The sequence below is a fragment of the Calidris pugnax genome, unplaced genomic scaffold, assembly GCF_001431845.1.
Source record: "Calidris pugnax isolate Ruff unplaced genomic scaffold, ASM143184v1 scaffold248, whole genome shotgun sequence".
NCBI classification, from domain to species: Eukaryota; Metazoa; Chordata; class Aves; order Charadriiformes; family Scolopacidae; genus Calidris; species Calidris pugnax.
The window spans coordinates 504687-527584 of record NW_015090965.1 but is presented as its reverse complement, the minus strand read 5'-3'; the positions used below and the strand labels follow the sequence as shown (position 1 = coordinate 527584).

The window sequence follows — 22898 nt, the reverse complement described above, 5'->3', positions numbered from 1 at the left end:
AAGCTGATATTGCAGCATTTGCATGCAGGTGCTACTGCGGTGGAGCACAGACTCTTCCCCCTGCACTTTTCCCCCTGCCCTGGCAGAGCACAGAGAGAAGTAATTATAAACCAACAGGTTTACCACGTGAGGGCCCAGAAGCTGAAAATCTGTTTGCTCATCAACATGGGTTAGCTGGCTGGTACTCTTTAACAAGATGGTACATTACTTTGACTATTAAAGGCAGCATCTTCCCTTTATTACAGTAAGCCTTGATTTATCCAGGAAATAGCTTCTTTTGCCCATGCAGTGCTTTTAAATGTAATTCTGATAGCATTGGTTTCTAGAAGCATAGACTACCAGATTCTCTTTCTAATCTTTTTTTAAGACTTCTTTAAAAATTGTCAGGAAAAAGTGTTTTACAGGAATTACAGGAGGTTGGAGATTATGCTGAGAACTACGCAATCTGGGATGTAATGTAAACTCAGCGGATAACACTGGGAACAGACTTCTAAGGCCAAGTTCAGTCAATTTAAGGTGCCACTAAGTAGGACAAAATAGAGTTAATAATCCTATTCACATTTTTAATACCTGCATTCAAAATACGATAAATTGGATTGGAAGTACAGGGCAGTGTTTTTTATGGTTTAACTGGTTCTGCTCCCTGCAGGATGTGGAAAACAAGATCTTTTGGAGGTATCAGCAGTTTTGTACGGCACACTCTCTGCCTGCTGTTGTAGGGTGAATGGGGAAGCCATGAAAGCACAAGTGCGGAGGAGTGGCAGCAGCAGCACCACAGTGGGCGAGTGGAAAGGTGACAACAAACAAGGGCCTTGGAAGGGGAAATGGACAAGGTGACAGGAGTGTTCAGGTGACGACCATCTTGAATCAGGATAAAGTAGGTGAGAGGAAATTGATGCTGTGGTGACTTGCAGAAGCTTAGACAGGGTGGAGGACTGCTGCTGAAGTGGACCAAGCTTGTGTCTGGGAGCCAGCCAACAGAACCTTGAGTGCTGATCCTGGTTCTGTTCTGAGGCTGCGTGCAAGTTCTCTTTTTCAGTCTGTTTTCTTAACCATAAAACAGTGATAATGACCATTATCTGCATCAAAGTGATATCATGAGGCTTGAAGTGCCACTGTAGTTCTTAACCAGCAGAGATTTGTTGACCTTTGTTTGAGCCAATGGTCAGTAGATGCTTACTTTGGTGACAAATGTAAGGTTTTACTTTCTTCATCCTTTTAACACTACAGAGCAATCACAGCTATAGAAAAGGGTTTGGACACCATCCTGGCTACAGTAACAGACTTGTTAATTGCAGTTGGGCCGCACAAGTAACAAAGGGCAGGATTTGCCTGACATGCCACGTAGTACTAATGAAAATGGACACATCTGAAGAAAAACAGCAGCTTTCAGGTCCCTGGTTATATGTGGAGACCTAACAGAAAAACTAGCATTGACTTGTTTACAGATGTAACATTTTGCAGCAGAGTTCTAAAACTGATCTAGATCTGTCAGAGAGATCAGGTGTTATGCTTGAGCTGATCGTTCACTCATCAGGAGAGCCTCACCTGTGTTCCAGCTCATTCAGACTAGAAATAAATACCAAGATCAATTAAAGTCTGAATGTTTCAGAAAATAGTTTTAAAGCAGGGCTTTCCAAGGATGAACACAGATTTCCATCTAGATTAAGCTGCCAACACATGATTCACAACATTCCAGAGATTGCCCAGTAGATAAAGCAGAGCTATCGATCACTGTTAGTCATCCAGAGAAAGAAGATGGAAACGTTCCCATTATCTGAGGAGGACCAGTTGAAGAGAGCACACAGGAAGAACAACAGTGCCACACAATACACTCAAGATGATGTTGTGCGAGACACTTTGATTTTGCTGTCATAAAATATCCTACAGAGGCATGTGCTAAAGACACATAGCTCTATAGAATTTAGATGTGGGGATAGATTTTTACATCTTCACTCAATGAAGGGATTATTTGTTAAATTTTACAGGAAGAGGACAAGAGGTGGTTAATCAGTTGCAGCTAACCAGTACAGTAATTTCTAACCTGGTCTCTTAAGGGTAAAGTCAGCATACCTATATCTGTGCTGTGTTTTTTTCTAGGCCTGCATCATAAAGGAAACAAATGATGTCTTTAAAATGAGTGAGACCTTCCAGGTAATCTTATTTTTCAAGTGTTGTGATACAGGTCAGATAGACCATAGAAAACACAGGTTTGCCAACCCAAGACCCCAGCTAATAATGATTAGAAAAACTAAAAAGTAGCCTCTTGAGCTAGCTCTCTTCAAAGCAGACTATGAATTCAAGTAGAGCCCTGTAAGACACACAGGGAAGTATTAGGTGACCCAGATACTGACCATCAGATTGCTTCTTGAACAGACCATGTACTTTGAGCCCTGGCACTATCATTTCTGGGATTAAAATTCAGATCTCAGATACATAGACTAAGTACCAGGTTTATACAGTGGGTTGTATCTTTTATCTCACCATTCCAGAGTGTGCCCACATAATAGAAGTCCTGTGAACTTTTGGAAATAGGCAGTCCAGTTCACTGAAGCTTTCTTGCAATTCTGTAGTGGCTTCCAGAAGTCCAGAAATAATTCTGCTTGGTTTGGAGTTGCCTCAGTGGGAATTAGTCACTGGTTCTGATCAGCAGGATGGCAGCAAAACAGTTGTGTGTCTATTAATAATTCTATCTGAAAAACTAATTGAAATTAGGTTACTGAAAATGGAATCGGAAATAGTCTGTGTGTATGTGATGGGCAGAAGATCTTTGTTTTTTCTGGTGCCTGTGTGGTATATTCTTCATCTGTTTATAAACATAGATCTTAAGGACTGAAGCTGTGCTTCACAGGGACCATTAATAAAAAGTGCTTTCTTAGCGGGACATGGGCCCTAAGCTCTAACAAGCATTGCTTGATTTGTAGAACTGACTAAGGTTGAACAGCACTATGCAAATATTCGATACTTTTTCAGGTGGTGTACTCTACTACTTCTTGTTTCTGACAGATATGATGGGAATTTCCTTTTTCACAAACAATGCCTGCCTTGGTAGAAGTCAGTTTCCATGACTAAAACTATGATGAGAGCATCAACTTCATATGGTTCCAGGAATAACCTACACATCAGCTATACTCTGCCAAGAACACAGAGACTGGTTATTGAGATGAATGGTTTTGGTTAATATGCACCACAAAGTAGAAAAAAAGATGCCTATATATTTTAGTTCATAGATAATTATCAAGAAATTGTGTATGGAGAAAAATAATGTATGGTTGGGGAATAGAAATACAAGCCTTGAACTTCCTATCCTGAAAATATAAATCACTGCAAGTTTTAAAACTCTTGCATGACTCATATGCAGAGGTCATAGACCAAATTTGCTGATGGAGGCAAGATGAAACAAATTCAACTGCATTTTTATGATATTTTTCCTGCTGCTCTTAGCTTTTTTTTTTTACCAAAGTAATACAATTTTCCAGAGAAGTATAACAGCTCCAACATATGGAACTGCTATCCAGTTCACTGCTTAGGTGCAAAACTGCATGAGAACAGTGGTGTGTCAATAAATAGCTTACTGCATGTCAGGGGAAGTAGTCTCTCAGGAACCATATTGCCACCTTGGCAGTGTTGTAGGAAAGGAGATCTCAAGATGGAATTGGTATATTAACGCAGGTTAGTGAATAGGACCCAGGCCTAAAGGAAATCCAGCTCAAGTAATGTGAAGACTAAATGGAAGGCAGAGAGAGAGTAACAAGAAAGAGGGGCTTGTTAATGCACAGATCTATAAATCAAGGGGTTTTTTTCCCTTACTCTAGCACAAACTTTGAGCTGATTTTGGACATCCTTGTAAATCAGTATACTGTAGTTTTTCACTTGAGAAACAATATCATAACACTGAGTAAGCTATTTGGTAACCAATTGTGCAGTCTTCACTCTTGCTGAGTAATATTTTTGTGCCACAAGAGAAATCAGCAGGAGTTGTGATTTAGGTCTGATCTGCATACAAGTTTTATGCCGCTGAGATTCTACTGACTTTGAGGTTGTTTCTGTATTTTCAGTAGTGTTGCTGATGTTTAAGTTTTGATCCGAGGAGAGTAATTCCCTCATTCAGTTCAAAATGTCAGCACATAACAAGTCGACATGCCTGGCTCCAGGTGGAAGTTTTAGACCTGGGCATGGCTTGATTTAGTGGCAGGGAATGAGACTTGCTTGTTACTAGAGTGTTTCAAGTGATGTGATTTTGTGTGCACCCCAGGTTGTATTAAAGATTTTGTTTATGATATAGGGTGTAAAAAGTGTGTATATTTATAGTGATAGCATCATTCTAGTTCTCTTGCAAGGTGCATTACAGATAATAGTGACATACTGGGGGAGCTGTAATCCCTCAGGATCTTGTAAACATATTTTTAGCCATTTGTTAGGTATATTATAGGTGAAATATGTCATGTCAATGGTATTTTATTTTAGTCAACAGTCTAATTTTTTGCAGTTGCCACTTTGGTACAGTTGGAATCGCCCCTTTTGAATGACATTTGTCAGCATTCACCTGTGTTATTTAGGAGGGACACAGCTTGATAATTTGCACTTCTAAAAATATAACTCTGGTATTTAACTCCTCCCTTTGCATTACACAGTCTGTTTTGGAATTCTTCACTTATGGGTTTTATCCCTGGCGAATGGAAAGGGGAGGTTAAGTGTACGTAAGCTTTGATGGTAAGCATAAAGGTTAAAATCTATCTTTTTTTTCACATTTCATTTTTGCTAAGTGAATTGTGAATAGATGGTGCATTGTTTGTCCTAGGACAGCCTCTCAGCTTTGCCTTTGTGCTGATTGTGAAAGTGATGCGGAGGGGCCTTACACCAGGTCTGTTGGAACAGCTGAGGATTTCCTCAGCATGGTGAAATCTCGACCTAGGATGCAAAAAGCTTCCTATCACATGTCCTCGTGTAAGTAGACTGTGAAAAGTAAAGAACATTTTGGAGAGTTCCACCGATGGATTTCAGAAAGCATAGCAGTGCTATGAGACCTTCAGTGACAAACTCGTGTCACTCATACCACCCCTGAAATCCCAGATGCTAGTCTCATGTCATCCTTTTGAGGACTGGGGAAGGTATGAAGGCAGTTTGGAGACACCTCTTTCCTCACTGCAGTTGTACACCAATAGACTTTGGCACTGCCAGAGATCTGACCTATAATTTCTTGGTAACTGAGCATTTTATGTGACTCCCGATTTGTATGACTCTTGTTTCTGCTTATGTATAACATATGAGTTCTGTTCTTATCTACCATTTATGTGATTCCTGGCATTTTAAATTCAAGTAGATTAGATCTAGACTTTTTGTAATGAATCTGCCTCATTTTGTTTTCTGCATACTCCTGAAATAGCCTGGGGGAACCTGATAGACGCGATTTATGTGTATCATTTGGAGACATAAGAAAGCATCTGATTGGTTTCGTCTTTCTTTTATTAGCTCTTTCCTATAATTCTAATCACCATTTTACTGTAGCATTACACTGTTGAGAAAAGTACAATTTTTTCAAAGGCGGGATGCTTGCCATATTTAGAAGTGGTGATACTTAAGGGAAAATGGCTTGGAGTTCTTTACAGCAGATTTCTTCCCGCTGATTCTAGTAGTAGCTCAGATCATAGTTTGCAAGAGATATATCTGGCATGTATTTCACCAATGGTAAGTTTAATTTGTCCATTTCTGGTGTTGTTTGCTGACTGCAACATAATACCCTATGGGTAGGATGCTTCTGTGCAGCACTGAGCTCTACTGCTGAAAAGCAGTTTGTGTAGAAACAAAAATGGATGCTGATACTGCAGTGCATTGTGTATGGCAAACGAGAAGGACTGGCGAGATTTGGCAATGTTTATTCCTGTGGTAATGAAATACTTGGCATCTTCTACATGGCTCCTAGGTCTCTGTCACTTTTGCACAGAGCAGAGGGAAGGAGACAGAAGTATTAAGGACCTGGCTCTGTAATTTTCCCATTGAAATCAATCATTATAAACAGTAAGTCAAATTCTCTTCTGATATCAATAAATGTTATTCTGTTGGCTTTAGTAAGGTTGTGCCCATTTGCAGTAGCTGAGAATTAGGCGGTTGCTCCCCTCCCAACCTTTCTGATGACTTAACACAATTTTTTAAACATAAAAGTCTTGTTTTAGGTCTGGGTTGCTGGCTTATATGTTTAAATTGGAGGCATGGCAGTCCTCATGTAATCAACACTTTGAAGGAGATCCATGAATGAGGTTAGGTAAAAATGCATTTTTTTTCCTACTACTATCTGGATTTTCTCAGAACCTAGATAATTTTATCCCATTTGCATCAAACATGCAGGTAACTTTAGAATCCTGCATCTGTATTGTTTCTAGGGAAGCAAAATAAAATTACAAATGACAGTAATTGACATTACATGCTTTAATTAAATTTCCTCCTCTGTGAACCAAAACCTTTTAACCAAGTATTGCAGTGCTATTTCTGTATTTATTTGTTACATGGGTTAATGTGCTATGTGGCAGATACGGTATTTATCCATTTTCACAAATTAAGCTATCAGTGTCATGTTGCCTTTGAATTGTTTCCTGTATTGATGGCCAAAACCGCTTGAAAAAGACTTTAGTCCTCTCTGGCTATACTTCTGTTTTTACAAGGCTGAAAATTGTGGGGTTGAAAGTGAACTCTTAGGAACAGTTTGGGAAACTCTAGGCCCAAAGTATCTTACCAATGTGCTGTTTTTTCCCTGCAGTGATCTCTCCTGAGGAAAGGGGGAGGTACATAGGCTTTTTGAATGATGGTGATGGTGGTGGTGTTGTTAGATTACAGGAATTAGAAATCCTGCTTGAATTTATGTTTGTGGCAAGTGAAAATGGATTACAGAGTATGGTTAGAAATTCCGCTACTTGGTCCCAAAGCTATGCACTTCAGAACTGCTATTGTCAACTTTTCGCCATGTTATGCCCTCTGAGAAGGCAGCTCTGCTTTAGCTCATTTAGAGCTTTTTTACTCTACTGTAACTACACCTATTAGAACAGTTTACCTGGGCCTGATCTTTTGGCTACTACTGTAGGTACAAAAACTTGTCCTAAAGAAAACCACTTCTATTTACTATTTTTGTAAAATAGCTACATTTATGCATGCAAAAAAGTGCCACTTTATAAATAGGTATAAATAATCACTTATAAAATAGGTTGAATTGGTGAATTGATGATGCAGGTTGCTGTAGCTTCAGACTTTGTGAATTTTCTTAACATGTAATAATTTTCGGCATCTTCCTTGATATTTCAAGTGCAGTGGGGTTTTCCTTTAGCTGTACTTACCTCCCAGATGGGATTGCCATAATAAAGTATCTGGGACACTTACGGTTCTATTCAGAAATTAAGAAAAGGAAGCTTGGTAAAGAACTACCAGCTCAGTATTGTCCTGTAATTGAATGCTGTTATTCAGCAGTTCAGCAATCCAGTTTCCCGGTGCCAGAAAGCAATGGGAATCCAGGAATCAGAATGGGGTGAGCCCCATTACTACTTCTGAGTACAGCATGAAATAGTACTGTTGGCGGGGGAAGGCTGCTTTTAGGAGTGACCCAGTAGCTGCAGACCCATGTGTATCAGAGACTCCTTAGAACTGGCAGAGAATGTTATTTCAGAATAGTGATGAGAGCTGCTTGTCCTTTTCTACAAGGAATCACACCTGACACAAAACCTGGGGGAGGAATGTTGTGTAGCACAGCTGAATAAGCCTAAACAATAATATACCTCTCAGTTCTCCATACTTGTCTTTTGGCACTGGTATTTTAAATGAAGTTCAATTGGAAACTAGAAAGGTAACCACTTTCCACGACTTGAAATGAGCCAGGGATGTGTCACTTCCCTCATCCTGCTCCAAGTTGAAACAGACACTTAAACATTTTACAGCTTCTGAAAAGTTTTAGTCTGTAGAAAACTTCAGAGTAATTTGATTTTTAGTCCAAGTAATTGCTTTAGATTATCTTTTCATTACTGTCCCTCTTTGGAAGGACCCATAGCCCATAAAACTAGTTCATTTCTTACCAGTAGTTTATTATTCTTTTGATGGCTCATACCTCTCCTTTCCTCTGCTTTTTATGTGCTTTTGCCTGTTTTAGAGCTTAGTCCTCCTTCCATGTGAGTGTTGCTAATTATTTCGATAGGGAAATATTTATAGGCAAAGGAGTACTGTGAACAAGTCCAGAATTTGGTAATATCACATGTACATTCCAATTCTGACAACAGGGTTCAAGGATTCTGTAGCTCTTATTGAGCAACCTTTGTTTCACAAAAAAAAAAAAAAAAAAGGAAAAAGAGAGAGGAAAAAAGAAGGAAATTTTATTTCTAATAGTGCCATCTCTGTGCCCAGACCTTTCCTGTGCTTTAAGGGGCAAAAAAAAAAAAAAAAAAGGAAAAAGAGAGAGGAAAAAAGAAGGAAATTTTATTTCTAATAGTGCTGTCTCTGTGCCCAGACCTTTCCTATGCTTTAAGGGGAATTGTTACTTTGTTCAGTTCTAAGGGTAAAAGGTACAAGTTACCTACAGCAGAAATGAACTACGAGGTTGGTAAAAACATGTGCTTTACACTTGCCGTTTGAGGTTTTTTTTCAACTGATAACAAAAGCACACAGTGAAAACTGCATCCCAGCGTTCAGAGTGCAACTTACCAAGCTGCAAAAAGCAGATTTAGTTTCTTTTGCAGATGGTCTATGAGTCTCATGTGGCATCATATTAAATTATATAGGCAGTCAGTCACTTGTTCTGAAGCGATGCTCTGAGCTGAGAGTTGTGATGTGCTTGGACCATTCTGTTGGAAAACAGGCTCTAAAGCTAATACAGCTTCTCTGAAGAGCTGCAGCAAAGGGGCCTGCAGAGTGAGGGGCTTCAGACACCTTAAAGACTGCAGTTTTCCCTGTGATGCACTATGAGGGTGGCCCAGCGATCCTACGATGGGCTGTGGAGCATTTTGTCCTAAAGGTAGGAGACTAGACTGACTCATTCAGTTATTTTTCATCTTTGTGATAGTTTAGGAGTATTGTTTTCTGACCTCTTATTTTTGCAATGGTAGCTATTTTTGGTTTGTAATATTTTGAAGGTAAGAATGGGAGTTTTAATTTCTTCTTGCCCTTGTCAGACATCATTTCAGGACGTTTCTTTCAGGAAGAAAACACAGTAGTTTGTTAATTTTGAATGTTATTCCATGAAAATTTTTCTGCAATATGTGGTATTTCGTAAGAGTATGTGTTTCTATTAACTTCAGTTTGGTACAAATTCAGCCCTTAAGTAATACTGGATCCAGTGTGAAAATAGCAATTTTTATCAGCTGAATTTCCACTCAGGAAAAAATGTCATTTGTAATCAAAAGCATGCTTGAGAATAGCCATTTTCAATGGGCTATGTATCATGCAGTAAGTTCGTTCTAATACTCATGTTTATTAAAATGAAAATTTTGTAGTACTAAACACTTTCTAATAGGAATATTAACATAAACTCATTTATGACATCAACAACTGAAGGCTGCAGATTATTTCTGGGAACCTCTGAATGTGTTAGTGCTATGAAGTAAAACCCTTTTAAGGTTATTTACTTGGATGATTGAATTGTGATTTTTGGTGTGTTCACCTGCAAAGTAGGAAATACAGCCACAGCTTCAATTGGTGTGAGTGTTTTGCATGCTGAAATCAGTATATCGGTAATGACAGCAACCCATGAAACGCATTTAACAGGTAGGAGTTTACACAGTTTTTTCCCCTTGCCTGACAGCTCTTGACAGGTGGTATTAAGTGCTGCCCTGAACTTACAGCTTGTTTGAGATCTGTTGGAAAAGATGGCTGCAATGCATGTGCAGTTCAGAGCTGGGGTTTACCCTTACAGTGCTGGTGCTTACCCTTACAGTGCTGGTGCTTACATTGCTTGCAACTTGTACCCTGATAAGAAACATGTGAACGCCATAATCACATGAACAGTTCAGTAAGGTAATTTATCTTGAGACAAACAGCTGCTCCAACTTCCAAATGCCCTGAGTTTTATAAGGAAATGAGCAAGATCAGGAATGCTCAGGAGGGTACCAGGAAGTACCCGTGAAGGGCAAGGCACAGGGCTGGATGAGTATCATTGCCAGTGATTATATGAAATGAAGTGTGTTTTCTTTGCTAAGATGGGGGTTTGGGAAACAAGAGAAACGTATATTCCTCTCTGTTCTGCGTCAGGCAAAGTGTAACATAGTAGACAGGTTTTTAAGGCTGTATTTTTAAGTACCTAGCTTCCATTTTGCAAGTGCAATTTGGGTCTCCAGAAAGGAAACATGTAAATGTATCCTTTAATCTAGAAGTGCATCACTTTCTGTGCTGCACAATAGGGATAATGCTATTTTCTTCTGTGGGTGGGAAGTTAAACTAATTAATTCTGATTAAGAGTTTTGAGAACCTAGACTGGAAAGTGTTGATTTATTTCCTGTGCAAATTGAGAACTAACTCTGCTTGCCTAAGCAAAACATAGTTTCCAGTTTGTGCTACCAAGGTCCTGTCTTGCATCATCATCTTACACTTCGGTGTAAATGTGTTTTAGGAGAATACCACAGCCATAATATTGATCACACCACACTGTGATTTATGCCAGCTGACTGAAGTACTCCCTCTAGTCAGGGATTGCCACAACCCTAATTTATTCCTCTCCGTCCCTGAAATGACCCTTCATGCTGTATAGACAGTGAGAACAGGAGGGCTGAACCTAAAGTTTTTCTGCTGTCAAATGGACTCTAACCTCCAGACTGGTCAAGAGAACCCCAAAGGGTAGTATACTCTTCAGTATGCTAGGGGATATATTTTTTTTCCATTTTAAGGTTTCAGTTTTCTGCCCTTCACCTAATGCAGCCCAATTTCTTTAAGAATGTAGCTGGGTTTCTGTTGATCCAGCCAAAGCCACAGCCTAGTTTTTCCGTGTTGAAGGCCTGTCTTTAGATCCCAGTTCCCAAATTAGATCCTGATTCTGTTCTTGACAAGAAACTTCAATGCTCTAGGACACGCTGCAGAGACTTTTAGAAACCATCTGTGTCTTAGGCACAAATATTAAACATAGCAAGAAATTGAAAATCTTTAAAATGGAAGGGGGAAAAAAGAATTAGATGTCACAGGACAATTCTCCTTTGATGTACTAAATCTAAGAACTACAGTTAGATGCTCAGCATTGATGCAGAAGGTACCAAAGCAAGCTACCTGTTATGCAAATAAGTAATACATCTGCTTTTTTGTATCCAGTTTCTTCATGTCACTCTTACTCCCATCGTCCTTGTGTTAGCTACTTGTCCAGCTTTAGTATCACCCTCAAACTTTATCTTGGGTGACTGTGATACCAAAGTAAGATCTTGAAGCATGAGGAGCTCTCAGAAGGTATTAAGGTGGTTTGGTTTTGGTTTTTCCTTCTGGAATGTAGAAATACTTGGCCACTTGCTACAAATCTTTTGATCCCTTGTTACGAAGTCATTCCTTGAAGATGACCAGATGTTTATATTAAAACACAAGTAGCTCTAGGAAGTACAGTTGGAAAATAGTGCTCATGTGTGATACATAAACCATTTTGCAGTCCTTGAAAAGGAACTTATCTTTCCAGTAAATGTAGTCATTTTTCTAATTCTTCCAAGAAGAAGAAGTCATCTAGATTATTGAGGTGCAGTGGATCTGACACTTAGTTTTTTTTCTCCTTCAAAAACAAGGCTTATATACACAAGAAGAAAAGGGCAAGAAATTCAGGAAATCCTCAGCTTGCTACTAGTGTGCCCTCACATTCCTAAGAACTATTTTTGGGTTTTCCCTTAGGAATAACTAGAACTTGTTGAGCTGGGAAAGACTTCTTGGAACAGATCTTTGGTTTTGTCTTTTCTGCACGAGTGCCTCTTGTTGATGTTGGAATAGCTACTTTTAGCTGATTGGTGATTCAGAGAACAAGGCAAGTCAGCCCGAAAATCAGTTTCTCCACTCCACAAAAAACATTTTTTTGGAAAAAGCTGTCACAGCAAACTGGTAAACATATAGGATAAACAATTGTCTCCCCTTGGTTAGGGTTAGAACTACACCAAGAGGTCTGTCTGACTCTGTTCTGGATGTTGCTACCTGCAGATTTGTTACAACTCAAGAAATCGATAAAAATATTGTTGAGGAGGATACAAACACTCTCTCTTCGGTTTCGAGGTAGCCCCAAGCACCCCATGGAGTTCTGAGATATCTCAATAAATCAGTTCTGAGATACTGCAATAAATATCTCAATAAATTGGAAGCCTTAGCCGTCAAAGAACTTGTTTCAGTAATATAGTTTGTATTTAGGGATACCATGTGCCCATCATCTAACAACCTGTAGGTATTTATTGCACAAAGACTCCACCAACTTATCTGAGGCTGTTTGGTAAGTTTTCAGGCTGTGATCAGATTCAGCATCACACACTTTGATAAGGTCTTGGAAGAGTTATAGCATTTCCCATATGCATAGTTTGTTCTTCATTGGGTGACAGAATCAGTGTCATTTGAACTCCTGTCTGCATTTGTTCCCAACACTGTCTTTTGGTGGTTTTTTTTTCCAGTGATGTTTTAAACACTCTATAGGGCAACAGGCTTTTCAAAACATCTGCAAATACTGCTTACGTATTCTAAAAGATGTGTTGAGAGGATGTGTTGTGAAGGAATGAATGGAATGACTGGCATCTGTGTTAGCTTGACCCTGCACGACTTCTTACCTCTTAGAAAATTCTGAGAAAGAACCTTCATCCCAAATGAAATGTGAAAGCATGTAAAGCTTAATGAAGCTACTTGTTACATGGCCAATATAATAATGTATATTTTTTTAAAAGTATTGAGTTTGCTCCATGTTTTGTTGTTGTTTTTTGCATACTCAGATCAGATCAGAGATCTGTGAAGCTATGGATGTTTTTTTGATCTGCTAGTTTCAAAAAAGAAAGGAACAGCAACCTAGTCACTGAGGTACTTTAGGGTATCTTTGGACTTTAAAGAAAGTTCAAGGCAAATAAGCATTTAATTTGTATTGCATGAAAATTAAATTGTAGCATTTCTCCCATTCTTCTTTGTGAACAGCATTTCTCCCGTTCTTTTGTGTGTATGCCATGTTTGGTTTAATGGAGAAATGAGAAAAGAAAATAGATTCTTTTTTGGAAACTGGGTACTAATGCAGTAACATTAAAGGCAGGCACACTGTTGTCAGCCAGTTTGCATATTTATTTACTTTTACAAATGGTTGGCTTGGAGTCAGCAGTTAATGGAATGAGAATGATGTTCCTGTACAGATCATTTCCTGAGAAACATTTTCAATTACAAACATATCTCTGCTTTTCTTTCCTCATTTGTTATGTCTCGGAGAATAAATGGGGAGTAGCATTTACAACTTAAGGTTTATGTTCTGAAGACAATTTTAACAATGATCCCCACATAAAAAGGCCCCTTTGTAGTTGCAGACATATGTTTATGATGTTTTGTGCTGTGAATATCAAATTTCTGGTGGACGCTGTGTCACACTCTGCAAACTTGTAAACATCTATAAATCCATTGGATCATTTTAGTACCATGTGTAATGCAGATTTATTGTCTTTTGTGTGGATTTCTTTTGTTTTGGAGTTAAAGCTGAGCTGCCAAAATCCATATTGGATGAATTACGTAGTCAAGAAAATTAGGCAGTACCATTTTAGATTAATATTTTCTTTTCCCTTTGTGGACTTATAAGATGCACACACACAAGCATTAGAAAATAACATTTTGGATGGATGGCCCAGAAAGCAATTGCATAAGCTTCCTTGACTAAATAATATTATTCTGTAAAAGCTTAAACTAGGACTTTTTGAAAATACTTTTGCTGTTTTTTCTCTTATTCTCTGGCCGTCTTAGATAATTTAGAACTCTTCTCATGTTTACCAGTACAAAGTCCAGAATACTCTGGACTTATATCAGAATATTAAACTGGAGTATCTGAGGAGGAATAGGAATCACACTGAACCAGTGAGCTGCTATAAATCAGCATAAATCCACTGAAATCTGTGTGGATACAGGCATTTGCACTCAAGTCTGCATTGCAGACTATCAAGTCAGTAGTAAAGCTGCTCTTCTGCAAAAGTGGTTACAAAAGCAAGCCATCAAGGTCATGAACATTTGTCAGAAATTTGCACCCAGTAAAGAGAATATGAAATAAAACCCGATTCATTTAAATTTGGCTCAACGTTAATTGAGTGGATATCTCTCTCTGTGTGTACAAAGAGCAGTAAAGACATTTCTTATTGAAAATGAGCATTTTTCTAAACAGGCTGTAATTTCTGGCTACATACATAAACATATGCAGCATATGCATGCATGTTTGAATGCGGGTATGTATATGCAAATATCCAGTGTTACTCTGGCAATATGATGTCTGCAGCTAGCCTTCCAAGTTATGCCTCTTCCAGGAAAAAGTAGCTTAAGATAGAGACACAGCAGATAAAGATACTGTCTACCATAGTAGTTTATAATATCAGGTAGTTTGTCCTTTGACTTTTTATAGAAAGCTTAAACTCCTGCAGTCATGTGAATGTCAACAAATCTCAGCTTCCACAAAAGAAACCAACCCACAAACCATTTACAACCTTAAAAATGGCAGAGAAGGCATTGAAATGAAAACCCTTATATTGACAGAAGAAAGGAAGTTAAAGAACTGCAGAAGCGTGCATATATGTACTTATGTAGGTGTACATGCATATATTTAAATCTCCTATAATTTTGAAAGATTGAGGTTAGAAGAATTGTGTCACTGTTTTCCAACACTAGGGTTTGGTTATAGTTAATCACAAACTTTCAGAATTGATCCATTAGTGTTGTAGTACTCGAGTAGTTTTAGTTTCGTAAGTACGGAATCAATTATAAGGAAAGACATGGCTGTAGCACTCAGAGGAGAGACCAGTTAACACTACATCTTGCTGTATTTATTTTATGATTCTTTGGATAGATATGCTAAAATACGTCTAAACCACAGAGAGTGCATTGGGTGATGTGGCATTTCTAAGCTCAGTTAAATAATAAGATGTGTTTTATTCAAATCAGAAATAACATTAAGCCCTGAATACTAAGCAGGGCAGCAAAAAGCCTTCAGCGCACAAAATAAACAAGTAAAAAACCCAAATGAAACTGTCTAATAAATACAATGTGGAGCAACAGGCTGCATGTACTAGAGGAATTAAGCCAATTTAAACCGTATGGGCAGTACTCCACTTTCAGATGTGCTTGGCGTCCAACGGTTTCAATGGCAGTTGGATGCATGCATCAAAGGGCAAAGTCTGGCTCAGAGCGCCGGTGTGGATTTGATAGCATAGGTTTATGACCTTGTAATCCTAGAGCATCTAAACCAGTAAGAACTCTATCCAGCTTAAAATAGCTGCTGTAGTTGCTGTTGATGCAAGCTTGTGGGCTCCCCAGCTCTGGGGCCAAATTTGGTGCTGGCATGATTGGAGGAAGTCTGTTGACAGCTGATAGCAGTGGAGTTACTCTTGATTACATCATAACAAATTTGGCATGTGGAACTGAATCAGAAGTCTGAGGAGAAGTGTCCATTCCTTATGCAGAGTTAAAACTGGGACTTTCACATTTCTAGTCCATAGAGATTTGTCTGGGCTGTGTTTACTGTTGCTTTTAAGGGTCTTGCTTTAGAAGTACATTCAACCCCCAGTTCCACTCAGCATGGTGACTGTAAAAATAGATAAAGGACTGGATTTTCCTCTCACATCCAAAAGGATGAAGTCCCCAATCATGCCAACATAAGCATCACAAGAACAAGCACCATGGTAGCCGATGCACTGGGCGGTATCTGGGCCGCAGCAGCAGCGAGTGAGAACAGAAAAGTGCTCTTAAGTCTAATTGCTGGGGTCATCCAGTGGCCAAGCATCTCTGGTGTCAAGCAGACACCTCTGTGCATGTTGTCCTTCAGAGGAACTGCTGCAGGTCCCAGCGCAGCGGTCTGACTCTTAGCAACTGGTGTGGTATAGATGAACTGCTGCAGCTGTGTCCTCTTCTCCCTTCCTGGGTCTTCGCACTGTTAGACTCAGAGTGGAGCTCTCACTGATGCTCCAGGTAATTCCCCAAAGTATTCAAAGAAATTAGATTATTTTAATTTCAGCTCATGCAGAAAGTGTCCCAAGCCTGTGTACTTTGTTTTCATTAAAATGCTAAATTGCTGAAGTGATTTTCATGAAAGTTAATTAAAACAAATTAATGAAAAGCAGGTGAAATATGGGTTCCTCTGCTAAAACTGTGGTATGCAAACTCATAACCTCAATCACATTTTTGTGGTTCCTCTATAAACACCTAAGCGTATAACAGTGGTTTGTCATGGAACTTTTTTTGATGGAAATTCTTAGAAAGTGAGGCTATACTACATAATGTATTTTTTTCTCCCTTTACGTACAACTTGATCTAATGCATGTGTTCTTACCTGCTCCTTTTTATAGTATTAATCTGTAGTTAAATCTTTTCTCTTCAGTATTGAGAAGGAAATGAAAAAGATGCTATCAGGCTCAGGGTTTCTCCATCATGTTTTCTGCTTGTAGGGGACAGGAGGGCAGGGGAAGTCTTTACTATGGGACTAATACCAACCTTGGGCATGGGTTGTGCACTGCAGAATGCGTTGGCTGAGGAGGAGCTATCCTGTCTGGCAAACTGGATCCATCTGGGATCTTTGGATCATCTGGAGGTGGTGTGGGTATGTTCTGCACATGGCCTGGGCAGGTGTAAGAAATGTATATGATTCAGGTGAGCGACTTGGGGGAGCAAAACCACCACTTGTGTATACTTGTGTACAGCAAAGCAGGACTTGGCCCCTGCTGTGCAATAAATATAACACTAGCAATGCATTCTAGAGCAGAGGAACGTATTAGTTTCTCATGTATATTTATTTTTATTTGTATTTTATATTTCCTTTCCATGCAAAGATATGATGGGTTTTTTGTTTGCTTTCTCTTATTTTCAGAAACTCTGATAATATGATGGTCATGTTATTAAAAGTAGAATGTAATAGTTGTGCCCATTGGAGAACAGATATTGAGAGGTTCAGTAGGCCTTGTAAAGAATGTTACAAAACATTCAGCCTTGAAAGGTTCACTTGGTCTCCCTGGAGAAGCGTCAGCGAGCTCTGCCAATGGGTTGCTCCCTGGAGAGAGGAGTGAAAAGCTTTCCCCACTGTCCTTCGCTAGGAGAATGAGCTGACTGCTTCCTCTAGTGTGTCTTTGCCCCAGGCAGAGCATCCAGCCCTATGGGATGGGAGAGCTCAGTGGAGCCAGTTGGCTTGAACAGATTTTATTAACTAAGCTCCCTCTTGGGATTGATGTGAAGAAACGTTTTCTGCCTAGGAACCTTTGTGCTGAAGTCCTCCGTGAACTAAACATTTCAGAACACATGGAAGTTTTCTATCCACTGACATTTTTATGCCCATAACCATTTTGAACCAAAGTTAAAAAAAAAAAAATCAAAGAGGTTAATAAAACCAACAATGATTTTCTCTAAGAAGTGCCAGCAGTTCAAAAGATTGCCATTAAGTGTAAACAGTTCCTGAGATTGTACATGCTAGACCAAATTCATCCTTGCTATAACTCCTCAGAACTCAATGGAGTTACATGAGGGATTAATTTGGTCCATTGCTCTCAGCCATCAGTTTTAGAGGATATACAACGATCCAGGGAACTATTATTGTCAACATTATTTTATAACTCTGTAGGGCTGCTCAGTATTTGTATTTTACAGATACACAAGCAGGGTGAGTGTATGGAGTGAAGCTAGTGTTTCAGTATTGAAGGTAGTGAGTTTTTCAAAGTTGTTTTTGTACAAGTAAAATAAGCATTTTAACAGCCATTATTGCTGTGAGTCTTACATAGATGCCTGAATACAGCTACACAGACTGTTGAAATGTGCACAGACATTTCATCTGGCGGAGCAAAAAACATTTCATAAAGCATAGAAAATATTTGGAAAGTTTTAAGTACTGTTATCACACCAATTGACTAATTATCACAGTGTTCATGTGAAACTTAGTTGCACTTACTGCTTACAGGAAGTTAAGGCAGAGAAGTAAAACCATTCTCCGAAAGCTAACTTATGAGGCAGTCACGGGGCCAGGATCAAAGCACACAATCTTTACTGTCACTTTCTGCTTTTCTGTTTTCTCTGAACCTAAATTGTTCCTGTAATTTTCAGAATAAAATGAGGAAAGCTTCATGTAGTAAATCTGAAATGTTAATGGTGAATCTACATCTGCACGTCGATCATATATTTTAGTTCATGTAAGAACCTGAATCTTTAGGACACACGCAGGATGATTGAATTCAGTTATTTAAGTTTATACTCCAACCAGAATGGTTGTGCTAACAACCAGTTTTATCCAAGGTCTGCACACTGGAAAATTGGTGGTCAAAACAACATTACTTACTTGTCATTCATAAGACAGTGAGCCTCTTTCCTGGTTTGGTAAATCAGGTTTGCACTGATTTCTTGGTTACAAAGCGGCTACAAACTTGTCTGATCACCCGAGTGGGTTACCCTCCCTGTCCAGTGCTATATGTTCTTCCATTGCGGTAGGATTAGTATATTGGCTTTTTTGTATTTATTCTCTTCTGTTATGGAAACATGTTTGGGCAGTGAAGGAAGGGGTTTGTTTTTGCAACCTATTAAAGTTTGGGTCACCAAGAGGCATGTATGATGTTTCTCTGTGCTGTATAAGATACAGAACCTGTATAGTACAGAACTAGCAGCTTTTACACTTCTCTGGATCTCTCTGTTCCTATGTTGTCAGAGCATGTATTACAAGAACGCTGATTTTTGCAGTGTCAGGGGACTTTGGCTGAGTAGGAGCTTGTCCATATTTCCTGACAACCATGCAGCTCCAGACTATGGGATTTTGGTTTACTTCTCAATTTCCAAGTCCAAGTTCTTTCTCAACCTGTGTCTGGACTCCACACTAAGGCAGTACTTCTGAGGGTTCATCGTCTTACGCGTGTGTCCTGCTGCTGTGGTTTCTGCTAAAGAAAGCCCAAGAGCACAGACCAGAAGCATCCCAGTCTGCTGCAGCTGGTCTCTGAACAATGGAGAGAGCCGTGTGCTGTAACTGCACCTTCAGTCCTAAATAGTTTTATCAGTCTGGCAGCTCCTGTGTTGTATATACACCCAGACCCAGCTCCTCTCAAGTAGCTAAACTTGAAGTATCACCAGAGCAAGGGTGACATAGCTGAGAGCAATAGTCATTTCCCTCAGCTAAAATGATTCATTAGTGTTAAAATGTCAGGACTATTAGAATGCAAGTGAGCTTTTTAAAATTTGAGGACAATGGGCCTTATACTGGAAAAGATTTGAGGAAATTGAATTGATTCCAGTACCATTATCCGTGAAAAATCTACTCATACAAGTAAAGGTTTGTTGGCTGGGCCTCCCATTTTTGTTAGTTACATTTTATTGCTGTAATTACACCTAGTGGCACATCTAATGGAGTCATGTTCTTATAAAGAAATTAAGACAATTAATGCTACTTTCAACAAGAGTGAAATAGTAAGTAAAATTGAATTGAAATTTGACCAAGCTCTTCTTTTTTATTTCCTAGTATCTGAATTACAGGAAGAAGGAATAAATGCCATTAACTTACCTCTCAGTCCAATTCCATTCGAACTAGACCCTGAGGACACTATGCTAGGTAATTCATAACAATTTTACATCTCAACATAAAAGCTTGATGTAAAATAAAGTGTCATGCCTGTAATGGTTTCTAATATCTTTCTTTTAAACCTTCCAGAGGAAAATGAAGTCCGAACAATGGTTGATCCAAATTCAAGAAATGACCCAAAATTACAAGAACTAATGAAGGTAATGAAAAGCATGTAAACACTTTCAGGAAAGTGAAACCATTTTTTAATGCTATCCCTGCCTCTTTCCTTTGAATACTTCAAAGCACTGTTTAGATATTAATTGAATGAAACCACATAGTGTATGCATTGCAGTGAAATGGGCAGGTCATTTGTGGTTAGTATCTTTTTCGAGATATGGCACAGACAGACTTAATAATTTGGATTAAAATCCTGAATTCGTATTCTTAGTCCCATCACACCCCCAATCTAAGATGACACTGACTTCCCTTGTAGTCTTTGTGATTCTTGGGGTTGGAACTTTAGAGGAAACTTCATTAGAATTGACCTCAACACCTTTTGCCTCACAATAAAATGTTAAAATACTACTGAAAGCAAAGAGCAGATTTCACTCCGGAATCTGCCTCAATCTGGTATTTGTCTAAATCTCGTGGTGCATTGACACAGCCACCTTAGAAGAGCCCTTCCTAACTCCTTCCTAACGCCTTCCTATTTTCTTCTGATGGCATTTCAGACTGATTGTATTTTGAGTCATTGCAGCTTTGGTATTCTTTCTGCTAAATATTTTCATCATTGTACAAAATGACATGTGTTTTAAATTGAAAATGAATAGTGTATAATACTGCCAAATTTGTGTTTCCCATATAGGTATTAATTGACTGGATTAATGATGTGTTGGTAGGAGAGAGGATTATTGTGAAAGACTTGGCTGAAGACCTGTATGATGGACAAGTATTGCAGAAATTATTTGGTAAGAAAAAATATATGTGCATGCTGTTGGGGCACTTTGTCAGTAAGTGGATCACTTGTTCCTACTTAGGAGCCTTGGTATCATCTTACATTTATGCCACTAAGTGATATAAAAATAGCATTGTATTATGAGACCCTTGAGCAACAGGCTGTATGCACAATCCTTATAGCTACAGTGCAATGTGTGGTGCTCTGTAGTTGATGAGAACAGCATAAAGCCTACCTGGGGTGCTAGGGAGGGAGGGTTTTTGTCTTGGAAACAGTATTCACTCCAATTAAATTTATTATCTGCATATGTGCTGTACAAACTTAACCGTGTTACAAGTGGAAAGTAAGTTTGAAGGCAAGGATATTTTCAGTATAACAGTGGATGTTTTTAATCTCTGCTGGTTCAATACTATAGTTTGTTCACATCGCGAAGTTCCTCTGGAAAGTTGGAATTTCTTTCTGATTTGATGTCTGGCTTTTAACGTTACTGAGGTAATGATACCCAGTGGACTGCAAACTGAGCTTCAGCTGAGAAACAGATAGAGAAAAGAAACTGCTAATGCAGAGCTGGCATGTGCTTTTTTAACTGTTGGCTTGGAAGCCATTTTCTTAGTTATTACAGCTCATAAAGTCTCCAGTAAATTTCTTTTCAGTATCTTAAATGAATCTTGAAACATCATGTGAGCACTTCTAATAAAGACTACACAGACTGTTCCCTTCTATGAATGTTTAAGCTATTGTGGTGGAGTGGATGTGCCCCAGACTGAGCAATTTGATTCTTATGGACAGACCTCCAGTGACTTCACCCAAAACCCAAAAAATGCATATCAGATACAGTCTGAGTCTAAATATGTGTATACTGATCCAGCACTTACTGATTTCAGTGGAATCTCTTCCATTACCCTTAATTCTTGTGGATCAGGTCTATGCTAATTAAAGACTTCGTTCTTGTTGTGAGACTATGCACAAACTGATTTCTGCAGAGGTGCAAGAAACCCATGGAGACAGCATTCTCTTAGGCAGGATTCATAGATTTCATAGATTCACTCCCTTTGGGAAGATACTCAGTTGACTTTGAAGAGAACAAGATCAGCTCTTACCAAGCTTAATGAGATATTCTTTCATAGAAGTAAACTGATAGGTGACCAAGCATTTCGTTTCTAGGGTTGTTATCAGGGAGCTTTTACTGCTAAATTTTCTTTGCTTACTATTGAATGGTGAACACTAAGCCATGTATGTATATACCTAGCAATCTGTACTATTTATTTACAGACCACTTCATAAAGTAGTTTAAAATGTACTGCAAATTTTGATTGCAGAAAAGGGCTGTGGTTTCATAGAAAGAAATTGCCCAATGTTTTAGTTGTTTTTGTACTTCCAGAAATACTTGTTTGCATTTCTTGGGTGCATCCTCCACCTTTATGAATATGACGTCACTTCACTTTTATCACAAATGGGCCAAGTAAAGTTTTAAAATCTCCTGAGTCTGATGGAGAAGCCAGGAGGCTGCAACTCATGAAAGGAAGCTTCTTAAAAGTTGTTGTCCGTTTCCTAGGTTTGCTGGTCTGCTGTACAAGCCACTTACATACAGAATACCCTTTATCCAGTAGCAACAGGAGTAATGGGCCTTACCTCAGAATCTGGTGTTCCCTAAAGAGAGTTGCAGCAAATATTTGTTAGCTAGTGGTGTGCCTTTCATTAGTACTTCACCTTCCCCTTGGCAATGGGTAAATAAAGGGAAAACGTGAGCTATAGCTAAGGAGTTCAGATGTGTTGGGGAAAGTGGCTCTGGAAGAAAAAGCATATAATTTTAAAACTAGGAAGTCTAATATCTCTTGAATGTACAGCTGGGTGCACAGAATGTCTTTATATTCTTCATGGAGTTAACAATGTTTTTTCTTCTGTTTTTTCTTCTATTATCATTTCAGAGAAACTTGAAAGTGAGAAGCTGAATGTTGCTGAAGTTACTCAGTCTGAAATTGCTCAGAAGCAGAAGTTACAGACAGTGCTTGAAAAGATCAATGAAACCCTTAAGCTCCCTCCAAGAAGCATTAAATGGAACGTTGACTGTAAGCTATGTGTTTTCTATGCTGTCCTCATTTGTTGACAGCAGAGAGTTTATAGCTGCTATCTGGAATTCTGAAATACCCAATGATAAGGGAAAGCTGAAACCTGGTGTTTATGCTACCATATGCTGCTCCGCAGGGCACTTCCAGATGTGGTACACTCCTGCCCTCTTTACTGGTGCTCAACTTCCAATTTAAATAAACTGTCTTTTCAGAGTTTGTCAAA

The 22898-nt window shown here is 38.9% G+C and overlaps 1 protein-coding gene across 1 annotated transcript in view; it reads left to right on the top strand.

Moving 5' to 3' along the window:
• Positions 1-8909: 8909 nt before the first annotated feature.
• Positions 8910-22898, top strand: part of PARVA (parvin alpha) — a 31810-nt gene continuing 17821 nt past the window's right edge. Inside the window, exons 1-5 of the mRNA XM_014952573.1 lie at positions 8910-8986; positions 19610-19699; positions 19799-19869; positions 20517-20619; positions 22535-22675. Of these exons, the coding sequence (XP_014808059.1) occupies positions 8959-8986; positions 19610-19699; positions 19799-19869; positions 20517-20619; positions 22535-22675 (433 nt within the window). The 5' untranslated portion in view covers positions 8910-8958. The remainder of the gene's footprint in view (positions 8987-19609; positions 19700-19798; positions 19870-20516; positions 20620-22534; positions 22676-22898) is intronic.